This window comes from Pogona vitticeps, chromosome 4 (genome assembly GCF_051106095.1).
Source record: "Pogona vitticeps strain Pit_001003342236 chromosome 4, PviZW2.1, whole genome shotgun sequence".
In the NCBI taxonomy this organism is placed as follows: domain Eukaryota; kingdom Metazoa; phylum Chordata; class Lepidosauria; order Squamata; family Agamidae; genus Pogona; species Pogona vitticeps.
The window spans coordinates 35,578,860-35,593,623 of record NC_135786.1 but is presented as its reverse complement, the minus strand read 5'-3'; the positions used below and the strand labels follow the sequence as shown (position 1 = coordinate 35,593,623).

The following is a 14,764-nucleotide window of genomic DNA, read 5'->3' as shown; positions in this document are numbered from 1 at the left end:
AAATCAAGACCCCACTGTATTAAACTATTTCACCCAGATTCAGTTTTCAAAATAGAAAATTAAAACAAGATTTAGCTGACCAGAATGAAAGCATAATTGCAGATATTCTGAAAATTAAGGGGAAATATGCATGTTTCATATGTCTATTCTTGTGCATCTGTCAGGTGGACCAGAAGAGAACAAGCAGATTTCTATCGTACTGTTTCTTCATTTGGGGTAATTTATGATCCAGAGAAGAAAGTTTTTGACTGGACTCAATTCAGATCCATTTCACGTTTGGAGAAGAAAACTGATGAGAGCCTTGAAAAATATTTCTACAGTTTTGTTGCAATGTGCAGGAATGTCTGTCGTTTGCCCCACTGGAAAGAAGATGGTGAGCAAGGATGATTCAGAGCTTTAAATTTGCAGTATAGACACCAAAATGCTGCAGTATGTACTGGTTCCTTTTCTGGCTACTGAATACGGCCAGTCCTTATTGTACTGCATAATTTGTGGTAGTGGGGGACTGTGTGTGTGCTTTCTCCTGGTCTTTCTAGAATCACTTTGATCTCTTTCCCCCTCAGCCATTTGATTTTGCTGCTATAGGCCTGTCGGCCCTGCTGGCTTTTCAGGCAGGCTCCAGGAGGCAGAGCCTGGAAAGCCAGCAGCTCAGATGGCAGAGCTGCAAGATCCAATGCAGCTGCCACAGTGAGCAGCCTCTAGTGCTGGTTTGGAGGCCTTCTGTCACAGTGGTGGAATCGCGAGAGGCTTCTGGGCGGGGGGGTGGCTGAAGAGATTTTGAACTATTTTTTACAGTATTCACTCCATAAGACGCATACACTCCCTCCCACTTTTGGGGGGTAAAAAAGTGTGTCTTATGGAGCGAAAAATATGGTAATTGCATTTTGTGATACAGCAACTAGAATTACAGGTTTAAAAGAAAGGGATGAGACTTCTAAGATCAGTGGAGAAAGCACAGATGTTTGAGTAGCAGGGCAAGATTTTGTTAAGATATAGGGAAGTACAGACCTAGCAATCTCCCAGTCTGTTTCAATGGCCAGAATCGTTTTGGGATCTATGCCAACATAAGTGTAATTGAGCAAATCACAGTGGTGAATTGCCACCAATTAATGAGTTGCTGCATACATTTCTGGCTGCATGGTTATAATTGTAGTGGTCTAAATCCCAGTAGGATTCTAGTAAAACCGAAAAAGCAAGTGTGCTGCTTATACACTGCCCCATAGCATTTCAAGCACTTTCTGGGTGATTTACAAGTTAATTATGCAAGATACACATTGCCCCCTCCCCCGAGCTGGGTACTCATTTTACCAACCTCAAAAGGATAGAAGGCTGAATCAGCCTTGAGACGGCTACCTGCGATTGAACCCTGGGTCGTGAGCACAGTTTTGGCTGCAACACAGCAGTTTAACCACTGCACCACGAGGCTCCTAGTGATTGAGTTCTAGATTAAGATGAAAGCTCTGAAGACTGAAAGGAATATTATTAATCTCTTAGACCTTTCATTATGGTTAAGGTCAGAATTATATAGCATAGCTAGTCTACAAGTAACATGCAGCAGATACTTCGGCATATATTAGTCCTCTGCTTTTGTGTACAGGTAGCAAGAACTATTATGGTGTCAGCGCTCACAGCCTGTATGTACATAAGATCACAAGGTCATTTCATGGAGAAAAGCTATTTATAATTTCCAGAGTCTTTTCATCCCTTTTTTAACATTCTGTGACACTGAACCAGGAAAAACAGAATAACCAATTCTTCTTTGTGGCCTCTTTGAATGACACTAATGGGTTTAGTCTTCGCATGTCATACTTCAACTACCACTGTACACCAGTCCAAAGTCTATTTTAGCCCAGTATCACTTATTATGATATTTATCCATCTTTCTCTTTTTTAAATAGACCCAGCAGATCCCAGTATCTATGTGGAACCAATCACAGAGGAGCGTGCAGCAAGGACATTGTACCGCATTGAGCTCCTGAGGAAAGTCCGTGAGCAGGTGCTGAGGTGTCCACAGCTACATGAAAGGCTGAAACTTTGTCGCCCCAGCTTATACCTTCCTGTGTGGTGGGAGTGTGGTAAGCATGATCGGGATCTACTAATTGGTACCGCTAAACACGGACTGAACCGCACAGACTATTATATCATGAATGATCCCCAGTTGTCATTTCTGGATGCTTATAGAAACTATGCTCAGCACAAAAGGACAGGAGTCCTTGGTGCAGAAAACTTATGTTGCCACCATCAGGCAAATCCTAAACTATATTGCTCTCCTGTGTACAATCAAGTGGAAAGAAAGCACACATCTGCAGAGACTGAAACTGAGAACTGCATCAAGTTAGGGAGCTCAGGCAACAGTCTCTCTCAGGCAGAAAACATTTCTCAGGATGGCAGCTGTGAAAACTTTAAAATCCGGGGTATGATTCCCCTTAGCTATGATGAGAGCTCTTTGCCTGACTCTCTGATGTGCATGATGTATGATGAGAAGGCCTGCAACAGCGAGCACAGCTCTCTTGCCAGAGATAGCCCCAGCTGCACTGATATTAGCAGCAACACTACCAAAATGGCAGAAGGCAAAATCGATGGAGATGAAGATCTGTCTAGTTGTGATGCTGAAACCATGAGAGAGTCCTCCTACTTAGATCATTTACAGTTTGGTAGTGATCCAGTGGAGAATCAGAATGCAGCCCAGGAGCTTTCAGTTAAAGAGACCAAGCCCTCCAACAATTTTACTATGGAACCCTGTAATGCCCTTCAGCATATGCACAGTCAGTATGCTAGCCCAGGATCTGTCCCATTCGAAAGAGGTGGCATGGAAGGGATTCTAAACATAGGAGTATACAGCCCCAGTCTTCATAAGTATGACATCAAAGTTGACCCTGAGAAAAGATGCATGGGACTGTTGCATGACAAGGGCTTAGAAGAGAAATCAATGCAGAGTCAGAGTCATAGTGAAGAAGAGGAGGAAGAGGAAGAAGAAGAGGAGGAGGAGGATCATCTAGACACAGCTGCTGACAATGTGGAAGATCTGAGAGGCTGCTTTAAAACCCCAGATAGTGTCAGAACTAAACCCAGTGAGCAAGAGGAGCAGAAACATAGTTCATGTATTCTTACCACTCTAAATACATTCATGGAAGAGAGGAATAAAGAATTGTCTGAGTCAACATCAGGTGAACATGCGGCATCGAAATGTGATAGTGAGTTTGGAGCAGGGGAGGATGATCAGGAAGAATGTGAGAGCATTGAAGAGCACATTCCTGCCTTGCAGGAGATACAGACCTGCCACCACCACCACTGTCACCATTCTGCACGAAACCAAGCATCAGCAATTCAGATGGAGCTCCTAAAGTCACATTCAGTTTGCATAGAGGCAGACCCCTGGGGAGATGACACAGAGGAAAAGACGAACAGTTGTATTGCTCAGCCCCTCTGTGAGAATGAATTAAAGAGAGAAGAGGAAGACTGTGAGAATCAAGACCTAGAAAAGAGAAATGAAATCAGCCAAAATCAAGGTAGAGTATCATGAGTATATCTGTTAGTAAGTATTCTTGTATATTTAATGACAGATTATGTTTCATTACAGTAGGGCAGTCCAAGGTGAAAAAAGTTACTCAGTGTGGGTTATTAAAAATGAAATCACTGCGTTTTACATATATTTATATATTGGTAGAATTACCATAACACTAATATTGGTAACAGTGAAGTAAATCATCAGTATCATCTTAGAACTGCAGAGCTGAAAAGGACCCTATGCATCGAGTTCAGCCCGTCAAGAAGGCACAGTGGGGAATTGAATGCCTAGCCTCTAGCTACGCAGCCAGAGACCTAAACCACTGAGCTATGTGGCAGTTAGGTGCAGAAGGCTGTGCCTGTATGCTGGCAACCTTAAAAATTATAACTCAATGGCTAGAATTCTGTTGGCGTCATTTATATTATGCAGGCTGGATGACATCATAATCATCCAACAATGGGAACATTTGATTTAAATTAATTGAAAGCTGCCTATATCCCCCTTTTGAATTCCAAGGTGCCCTAGGGCCTATGAGAACCTTGGGATAGGGGAAGAGCCTTTAATAACCAAAAATCACAGCCAGTTCACTGCTTGTGGACCTGATCAACTTTATGGTGATTAAGGCCTCAAAGCCTTCACCAGGGAAGAGAGGAGATAGGTAGCTTTCAATTAATTTAAATTCAGTACATTCAATATTTCTATGTTATCATTCTCCTGGTGCAGCATAAAATTACACAAGAGGATTTCAGCCCATAAAATGTTTCATTTACATAATTTAATATGTATTGATTCAGTGCGAAAATTAACTCCTAGCTACATTATCTGAAGTGAAGATTCAGGTTAGAACATAGCTGTAGAAATTAGTAGTAGATATTTTCCCCTATTCTTTTCAGGAATGCTTTGATGGATCCATAATTGTGAGCTTTGAGAAATCATTAGAGCTCCTGGAGTTCAAACTTCTATCCATAAGTATTCCACACAATAATGCATATATCTTTGTCTTTAAAATTACTAAAATTGTCTCTCTGGTGTATTGAGAGCTGCTGAAGAATTCTATAGTATGAATATGAGCTCCTAGATGTCCTCACACTGTCACATCATTCTTTGAGGATCCTCAGTGCTCCACAGTAGTTGAAAGGATGAGAGATTCAGCATTATACCTCATGTGTTGTTCTCCATTTTATCTAGATTGTTTTGAGAAGTCTTCAGAAGATGAAAGTAAGAGCTCCACATTTGCTGTGCCTGGAGAGATTGATGAGCTTCAGGATGTCCGGGCACCTACCATTGCTCAACTTTTGCAGGAGAAGACACTCTACTCTTTCTCAGAGTGGCCTAAGGTGGCTTGGTAGCTTAAGTATGCATGAATAAGGGTTGTCAGGTCAATGCTCAGTAGAGATTATGATCTATTGAACTTGGTCATTTTTAAAAGAAACATTTGGGTCTTAGTGAATCTCTAGATTCCTTGGAATATATATATTGCCATCTAGGGTATATATGTTATTTTGTAAGAAAAACATGTCTAGCAATATTTTAGAAGAAGCTCTGGGAGGATTTTTTTTTAGCTGATGATTCTTCTCTGACTTCCATTTTTCTGTCCCTGTCTTATATTTTCTTAAACATGGTATTAATCTTCATAATTATCTTGTGTCTTTAGTATGTAACATGAAAAATACTTTTGTCAGTGTAATTCCAGTGGGCTTTAGCTCCCTTTGTTAAATCTTGGTAGAATCCCAAGCATTTTTCTGTGAACTAGCAATTTTAAAGCTGCTTTTTGAGGTTGTCTTTCAAAGAGAAAGAGCTGTTTTCATTTCTGTCAGTTGCTGCCCTATGTGAATCAGTGGCTGAACAAGATTTCAGTTGAAACAATAAGAGCCACTGGAAGGCCTTAAACTCATTGTTACCTTGCTGCACCTTTTCTCTTATTTAGGTAAAGGGGTGCTGATGCTCTGCAGTGGAATTTTTTCTGTATCCCAGTTTGCAGTTATTATCAGTCAAAGTGCAGAGGGGAGTTAATAACACTGCTGGAGTATTAATGATGTTGAAACAACTCTTAGTTTATTCCTGCATATGCTATCTAATATAAACAGCATGTGCTGCTTTGAGTTACTATGGAAAGGAAGGAGCAAACATTTAACGATGGCAAGATAGGCTACATAGTCTTTAGATTTCTTCCTTTATCTGTATGGGTTCAGACAGTAATGAAGATAAGTAAATCATGCTGTATATATACACTCCCGTTGTGCTTAAAGCTCTCTCTGGGAGGTTTACAGTTTAGTTATGCAGGCTACACATTTCCCTCCCCCCCCCCCCCCCGCAAGCTGGGTACTCAATTTACCAACCTCAGAAGGATGAAAGGCTGAGCAAACCTCAGTTACCTGAGCCTATTAGGATTGAACTCAGATTATTAGCAGCATCTTTACTGCAGTTTTTTTTATTATTTTTTAAACTTTATTTTATACGAAAAAATACACACAAAAAACACATACATAACAACAAAAATACAAAAAAATACAAGTAATAGTGCTTATTATAAACTAAATTCTAACGTGCACCCCATACCCACGGGACTCTATTTTACAGATTACCTCTCCAAAATTGTATTGAGTATTCTTTAGAGGCTTTCCCCCTTCCTTTCACTAACACAAATTCCACAAATTTACCCCAAATATCATATCTTTAGTGCAGCTTAACCACTATGCCACAAGGCTTCTACAGAGTTAACAGAGAGCAATGGGTGGTACACACATAGTATGAAGCACCTGTACTACTGAAGTAACTAAATGTGTGTATCTTACATACATAGGCTTGAGGTCACATGCTCCTTCCAATATGCAGAATGGCAATCACAGTACTAAATTCATACTGATTAAAGAGTCACCTTCTTTATCTCTGGTAGATGGAATTCTGAAACTAAACCAATTGAATAGATTTATAATGTGAGACAGTGCCAACACATGCAAATTAGTGAAGTATGTCTGCTTCTTTGGCAGGATCGAGTGATCATTAACCGTATAGACAACATCTGTCATGCTATCTTAAAGGGCAAGTGGCCTTCTTCCAGCCAGCCATTTGAAATACAAAGCATGATGTCTACTCCTGTGTTAGTCAGCAATGCTGGCAATAAGAACAGCTACACTGAGCCAGAAGCCTCTGAAAACAGCTTCAGCAATGGAGCAACAACTACACAGGCCCAGAAGGTGAGCTTAAATAGACCTTTGCTGTGAAAACTTGCACACATCACTTGTCAATCTTCTGCTCATACTTAGCTTCCACATCATTGCGTGTCCTGTCCTTACAATTACTGCCAGTATTCTTCTGTAGGATCCCAAATAATGCCAGATTGATTTTGGACTGTGAACTAATGGCAGAACTAATTTTGGCTTTTCTGCTATTATTTCTAAGTCCTTTAAGTAACAGGATATACTTTGATTGAATCCCCTCCTCTCCAGATAAGTGTTTCTAAATATGAATGTAGAGAATGTACTGATTCTGTTCCTTTTGGAGAAGATTTGTTTTATGAATAAGATTCCATTGCTGTGGGATAGGCTACCACTTTGTGAAACAGTCCTCTTAGCACCTTTACAAGAGAAAATATTAGTCAGTCTGGGGTAAAGGTTAACATTCCTACTGTGTTTCCCTGAAAATAAGACAGGATCTTATATTAATTTTTGCTCAAAATATGCATTAGGGCTTATTTTCAGAGGATGTTTTCTTTTTTCATATACAACAATCTATGTTTATTCAAATGCAGTCATGTCATCATCGCCTTCTGGTTGCTGCGCAATGGTGGAGGGTGGGGTTTCACTTAACTGGGGTTTATTTTTGGGGTAAGTCTTACATTACAAGTATCCTGAAAATCATACTAGGGCTTATTTAGAGGTTAGGTCTTATTTTTAGGGAAACAGGGTAGTTCTTAACCAGTCTTTTTACAACTGAATCTGCAGATCACTACAGAATATTAAGCATTCTGTACAATCTCTGTCATTACAAATTATAACAATTGTGACCTTGTTCCTGATCCTGGTTTTAATCACAGGAAGGTTTCTTGTCTTCCACATTTGTCAAAGAAGAACCCAAGCAACGACAACCATATGAATTTGAGGTGGAGAAAGATGCAAAGCAACGGAGCCTTGAACAGTTGGTTACATCTCATCCCCACCCTCCAATTGTGTTGAATGGCTGGCGGGACGCAGCTATGGACCTCTCAAGAATATCTGATGGATCAACCGCAAATAGTTCTCCTTTCTCCCTGAGCACAAATGTACCTAAGTTAGGGACTGTCAGTGCCCTACAGGGCTCTCTTGGCATGGACTTATCTGGTATCCTTCAGGCAGGATTAATTCATCCTGTCACAGGCCAGATTGTCAATGGGAGTCTACGAAGGGACGATGCTGCCATGAGGAGAAGAAGGGGTAGGAGAAAAAATGTAGAAGGGATTGATCTCATATTTTTGAAGGAGAGAAGCCCCCAGGCAGGACTGTTGGTGAGTATTTATCCCCGTTCATTTGTTACTCTATTCTCTAATTAGTATTATTATTTTTTGAGAATGATTCTCTAGTACTACCGTATTTGCCGGTGTATAAGGCGACTCGGTGTATAAGACCACCCCCCAACATTCCCACTCAGAATGTAGAGTTTGTTATATACTTGCTGTATAAGACTACCCCCTCTTCTGCGTGATTCTGCTTTGGCTGCATCATGGGGAGCATTCCTTTTGGTTCCTTTTCTGAGAGAGCCAGGGTTTGCTGGAAGAAGGAACAGCAGAGAGGCGGCAGCCATTTTGAGAGGCAGCAGCCATGTGGTTGCATCTCAAAATGGCTGCTGCCTCTCTGCTGTTCCGACAGTCAGCTGTTCGGCGCTAGAGTCAGGCTGTTCCCAGGCTAGGAGCGGGGCTCTACTCGGTCTTACTACCAGGTAAGTGACTTTGCTGGGAGAGATGGAGGGTTTGCTGGACATGCACCTGGCGTACAAGACGACCCCCCCACTTGGAGGCATGTTTTTCAGGGCCAAAAAGTCGTCTTGTACGCCGGCAAATACGGTATGTCAATATGTATTCACTGTTTAAATTTGGAAAGTACTGTATTCTCACTCTGGCTTAAAAGTATTCAAGATGGGGATGATAGGGATATTTCATTTGGATTGTTTGGACTACAAATCTCTTAGTTCTCTATTCTGGGAGTTCAGCCTGACACCTATATGTTATTCACCTGGAAGAATGATTTAAGCCAGAAGGCTTTATGGCTTAACTAGACCTAGCTAGTGTTGGGGTAGCTTCCTTTCTGAACAGGAAGCCTGGGGGAAGTTGGGTCACAAAAGCCTTCCAGGTGAGACCTTTCTGCCAGGTGAGCCACATTTAGGTATCTTGTCTATCAGGTGGCACTCCTAGAATGGAGAAATTTGGGATTTGTAGTCCAAAAAATCTAAATGACATATCACTAGTAGGCAACAACACTTGAAAGAAAAGAAGAAGGAAAATGTTAAAACATAAAACAATAAATACCCAGATTTCATTTACATTTAATTTTTTACTAAACACAATAATTTACGGCAGTTCACAACCAATAATTAACAATAGTTCATTATCATAAAAGTAATGACAAACTAAGAAGTAAATCCAGCAGATTATGAAATCTGACACCAGATATCACTTTAAGAGTAAGTAGATTGAGAAAACACAAAAATACTGAACACGTTTAACTACTTAGGTGTGTGTGTGGGAAAGGTGCTGCAGAGTCTGGATGATAAAAGAGAAGTCCCTAATTCATAACTAAAGAACTCTATGACCTTACTCTTCTACTTGAGTTTAAAAAATTGTGAGCTTCACATACTTTTTCCATTAGAATGAGTGTCCCTATTTAGCAGGGCTGTTATTTTTTGAGATTTTCCTGACTTTTCTTTCACCATGCAACAGGTCTACATTGTTTTTTCTTTTGATATAGTAAAATATGAGACGAGGCACTAAATGTAGTAAGTAGAAACTAGTTGGTAACTGTTGTGGCTCTGTTTCTATATTTCTTCTTAAAAATCTTCTGACTATAGCAGTGGTTAAACCGCTGTACTGCAGCCAAAACCGTGCTCACGACCTGGGGTTCAATCCCAAGTAGCCGGCTCAAGGTTGACTCAGCCTTCTATCCTTCCGAGGTCGGTAAAATGAGTACCCAGCTTGCTGGGGGGGGGGGCAATGTGTAGCCTGCATAATTAACTTGTAAACCGCCCAAAGAGTGCTTGAAGCATTATGGGGTATTATATAAGCAGCACACTTTTTGCTTTATATTGTTTGAGTACTTTTTATATCTTTGTGCTGAGTTTTACACTTGCGTATTTAGTTCTAGATAATGAGACTAGAGGCAGTTTTAGTCTTGAGGCCCCTTGGTAATGTAGGTGGATATGAGTAATGCTTGCATTGCAGACTCTCCTCCCCTTCTTGATTAGCCTTCCACAGTTCAAAGAGTACTTAGTTTCTTCAGGCAGTTTACTCTGCCTTTATGAGATGAAGTGTAAAGAGACTTTTTTGTATGGATCATGTGAATTTAAATTGCCCTCATCTTCTCAAAAGTAAGGGCAGTTAATTTCCCTAGACTGTTCTCGTGCTGTATATGTGATACCCAAGGCATTTGGTCATTGATCTGTACAAAGTCCATAAATGCTAACTGATGAACTGCTGACCATATCCATCAGTACTTCTCCCATTGCTGGGAGCAGCTGAGTATGCTTAGTTTCTAGCCAGCCCGGATTTCTCAATGAGCAGTGCCTCCCCAGCATTAAACAAGGAAATGCACTAATCCTATTGTGTTATTACAGATGTTTCTGAAATTCTTTTAATTTTTCACATGGCATCTATGCTAGAACTGGCGTCCATATTGGTACTTGGAATATATGGGCATATCTTCTGATTTTACAGATTTTCTGCATGAAATGATATCCCCAGAGGCATCTGCAATTACACAAAAGCCTTGTGGGCATTTTCCTTTACTTTACATGGAGTGTCTGCTTTCATCTTAAGAGGCACTTTAAGAAAAGTGATTGTGTATCTGAAGAAGGCATCCAGAAAGTAGGATTAAGGCCTTCTACTGCCAAAAAAGGGAAGAATCACCTGACCAAAGATTTTATTTTGATACTGGTAACACCATTTGGAGAATGTGGTATTCCTTCTGCACCTCACAAGTAGTCTTTCCTTCTCTCATCCTGTGTATAATCCCATCACATTATTCAGGAAGATCAAACCCAGTCTATATCGAGTAATCCCAACTCTGATGGGCCAGCCATCACTACCTCAAGTCAACAGACAGTTCCAGTGACTAACGTCCAGGCAGACAAGATAGTTCCAAACAAGAGTCTTCTAGACTGGCTGAGACAGCAATCTGATTATACTCTTGAAATTCCTGGCTTTGGCACAGTAAGTATGAGTTCCACTTTTCTGTCTTATAAATGCTTGCTTGGAAGTAATTTCCACTTATAATCCACTATTACTCCTTTTAGAATTTTTCAGAAAAGCCTAAACAAAGGCGGCAGCGCTGTAAGGACCCTAGTAAACTGGACATAAATTCTCTCACAGGAGAAGAACGTGTGCCTGTAGTCCATAAAGGTACAGGACGGAGGGTAAGAAGCATATATTTTTCTTTTAAGTGATTTGAAAATATATCAGAGAGAGAGAGAGAAAAAGACTGAGATTTTCAAATCTTAAAAACTTGAATTGTCCTTGTAAGCCTATTTTCTTTCAAAGGGTAAATAGTTTGTCAAGTTTGTTCTCCCTTATCTCATTAGTTGTTGTGCTATGTGGTCTGCATCTTTAAAAAGCAGCAGTGGAAATACTTGAGCATAATCATCCCTACTTCCAAGCAGATTTGCTTACAGCAAGAGGTTCCAGCCTGCTCTTTTCCAGTGCAGACTACATTTCTCACAAGTGGACCAATAAAGAGAGGGAATATGATTTGTTGTGAGATATAGAAAGTCACATCATTTCTTACTAGCAAATTGATTCAAAAAGAAGGAAGGCTGCATATGGCAAGTTTTAGATTTTTCTCTTGAGTAGGCTTCCAGATTGGGCAGCAGGCAATGTACTTTGAAGTGTTTTTCTAGACAGCACTAGAAGCATTATGAAGGAAGTATTCTTCCAGTAAAGGACGCTCTAAGTGGAATGTGGGTCAGGCACAGAGAATGAGTTATGGATTACACCAAGTGGTTGTTGTGGGTTTTTCGGGCTCTTTGGCCGTGTTCTGAACACGGCCAAAGAGCCCGAAAAACCCACAACAACCATTAGATCCCGGCCGTGAAAGCCTTCGCGAATACAGATTACACCAAGGTTGGTTGGTTTTCAAAATATAACATAGGGCAGTGGTTCCCAACCTTGGGTCTCCAGATGTTCGTGCACTAAGACTCCCAGAAGCCTTCACCACTAGCTGTGCTGGCCAGGATTTCTGCATGTTGTTGCTGTTGTTTTTTATATGCTGCATTTCTCCCAACAAGGGACCCAAAGCGGCTCACAACATTAAAATTCACAAAATTAAAAACACAATAAATATTAAAAGACAAATTAAACAATATATTATTTTAAATAAAATTAAAACATTAAAGCATGGAAAATATTAAAATTATCTGCCCAAATGGGGTTCAAAGATTCAGTTGTAATTATTAAAAGCCTGCCTGAAGAGATGGGGCTTTAGCTTTTTACAGAAGGGTAAAAGGGAAGGGGCCATCCTGATCTCCCTTGGTAGAGCATTCATAGCCTGGGAACTGCCACAAAGAAATCCAAAAATATCTGGGGACTCAGGATTGGGAACCACTACATTAGAGAGACCACAGATATCCAGGTTTTAATTTGATGTCTCAACCCCAAGAAAGTTACTCTTCTGTATCCCAAATCTGCATCTGTATTAACACAGAGGTAGGATAACTATACAGTAGGTTTGTGTACTTTGCAGTCCCTTTCCTCTTGTGAAGCCAGTTGGACAAAATACAATTGTTACATAGTCTTAGACCTTATAATCTTCCAAGCACTAAGGATTAGGATTACTATTTTCAGTCAGCCACATGTTCTTCATCTTTTAGTTTTTGAAAGAAAGAGCAAACAAATCTGATTCATTGTCCACCTATTTAATTTTGTAAAGGTTCGGACTGGTGCCTTCTTGCCTTAGAAATCTTAAATAGCCCCCAAATTTTCTGGACTGCTTAAACTCTCCTTATTTCTTCCCTATTGCACAGCTACATCTGTTCCATCACACTTCCCTCAGAATTGATTTGGTTGCTCTTTCCAGGTTTGAACTGAGTAGTCCAGAAGTGATAGGATAAAGAATGTTATATTAATTAGAAGATGAAGTAGCAGGTGAAAAAAAGTAGGGAATTTACTTGTACTGATCTTTATTTTCTTTGTATGTTCAATGAGATATTGCTTTTGTAATATCACATAGTACTTTCTGCAATCAAGGACTTCCTTTTACTGTATTTTGTAGTTAGGGGGAGCGATGGCACCAGCATTAAAAGAACTGCCAAGATGGCTTGATGCAAACATGGACTATGCTGTTGCAGCAGACTGGTCTGACATTGTTAAGCTTTCAGTAAGTTAAAATTTTGGGGAAAGGTCTTTGCTCATAGTTTTCTTTTTCTATGTCTTTCCATGTCATGTCTCCACTTCTCAAATAAAACATGGAGTTGTAGCAGAGAGATAGTTAAACATGTATAGGAGTTTGTTGTTTTGCATCTGTGAACAATTGAAGAAAATATTGTTCACAAAGTTATTGATGCATTTTTCTTTACTAATCTTCAAACTTCAGTGGGATCATGACTGTATTTCAGAATTTCCAAGTCATTTGTGTTTGCATGTTTGATGTTATCAGTGTACGTAAGATTTCCAGTTTGTGGCAAGGGTCAAAGGCACTTTTCTAACTTTTCTGGAGAAGACAGCAACCTTCACCCCTTTTCAAAGCTAAGACTCTTCTTGAGGTGGAGAAAGAGGGGTTTGGAGATGCAGAAAGAAATATTCTTAGCCAGCCATATAGGTATTACTCCAAACCCTATTCCACTTTGCTTAGAAGTGAGTCCTACTATATTCATTCAAATATTCACCCTAGAAAATGTACTAGGAAGAAACCGAGTTTGGCGGCGCATGATATTGGTAATTATAGGCCTGTCGCCAATGTTTCTTTCCTCAGCAAGGTAGATGAGAGGGTGGTGGCTGATCAGCTGCAGGCTCTTCTGCATGAAATCAATGTCCTGGATCCATTCCAGTCAGGCTTCAGGCCGTGCCATGGCACAGAAAGGGCATTGGTTGCCCTGTTTGATGACCTGCTGAGGGAGGCCAACAGGGGCAAAATGTATCTGCTGGTCCTCCTCGATATCTCATCCGCCTTTGATACCGTCAACCACTGTATTCTGCTGGGGAGGCTCTATGCGTTGGGAATCGGTGGCCTTGCTCTTGCCTGGCTCCATTCCTTCTTGGAGGACCATCCCCAGAGAGTGCAGATTGGAGAGTTTCTCGGCCCCGTGGAGCCTCAATTGTGGGGTTCCGCAGGGCTCGATTATCTCTCTAATGCTGTTTAATATCTATATGAGGCCGCTGGGAGGGGTCATCAGAGGATGCGGGGCTTCGTGTCATCAGTACGCTGATGATACTCAGTTCTGCATCTCCTTTTTTCCAACAACAGTGGATGGTGTTTCGGCCCTTGAGCACTGCCTGGGGGCTGTTCAGCAGTGGATGCAGGCGAATGGACTGAGGCTGAATCTGGGCAAGACGGAGGTCCTTCGGGTGGGTGCCCCAGACATTAGTGGTCTGGGAAACTCCTTTTCCTTTGGGGGGGGGGGTGACTCTTACCACCAAGAGTGAGGTTCGCAGCTTGGGTGTACATCTGGACCTGGCGCTCACCATGGAGACCCAGTGTCTTCAATGGTCCGTTCCGCACATTTACACCTTCAGCGGATTGCCCAGCTGTGTCCCTATCTTGATGTGGGGGCGCTCACTACGTTGGTCCATGCGCTCGTAGTCTCAAGATTAGACTACTGTAATGCGCTCTACGTGGGGCTGCCTTTTAGACTGATGCGGAATCAGATGGTACAAAATGCATCGACCAGACTTCTTACTGGGGTAAAAAGGGACCAACATATTTCCCCCACACTGGCCACCTTGCATTGGCTTTCTATTCATTTCCACATTGATTTCAAAGTTCTTATGATTACATATAAAGCCCTAAATCAGTGGTGTCCAACCTTGGCCATCCAGATGTTCTTGGACTTCAACTCCCAGAAGCCTTCACCACCACCTCT

General features: G+C 41.1%; 1 protein-coding gene across 5 annotated transcripts in view; it reads left to right on the top strand.

Moving 5' to 3' along the window:
* Window positions 1–14,764, top strand: part of CHD6 (chromodomain helicase DNA binding protein 6) — a 159,353-nt gene that overhangs the window by 139,903 nt on the left and 4,686 nt on the right. For 4 of the 5 annotated variants that reach the window (XM_072997041.2, XM_072997039.2, XM_072997037.2 and 1 more), the window contains 8 exons: window positions 165–373; window positions 1,899–3,509; window positions 4,697–4,845; window positions 6,499–6,705; window positions 7,545–7,991; window positions 10,722–10,904; window positions 10,988–11,107; window positions 12,958–13,062. In XM_072997041.2, the coding sequence (XP_072853142.2) occupies window positions 165–373; window positions 1,899–3,509; window positions 4,697–4,845; window positions 6,499–6,705; window positions 7,545–7,991; window positions 10,722–10,904; window positions 10,988–11,107; window positions 12,958–13,062 (3,031 nt within the window). Of the gene's footprint in view, window positions 1–164; window positions 374–1,898; window positions 3,510–4,696; window positions 4,846–6,498; window positions 6,706–7,544; window positions 7,992–10,721; window positions 10,905–10,987; window positions 11,108–12,957; window positions 13,063–14,148; window positions 14,250–14,764 lie in introns of those variants that run through there. The other variant, XM_072997042.2, reaches the window with a different exon arrangement.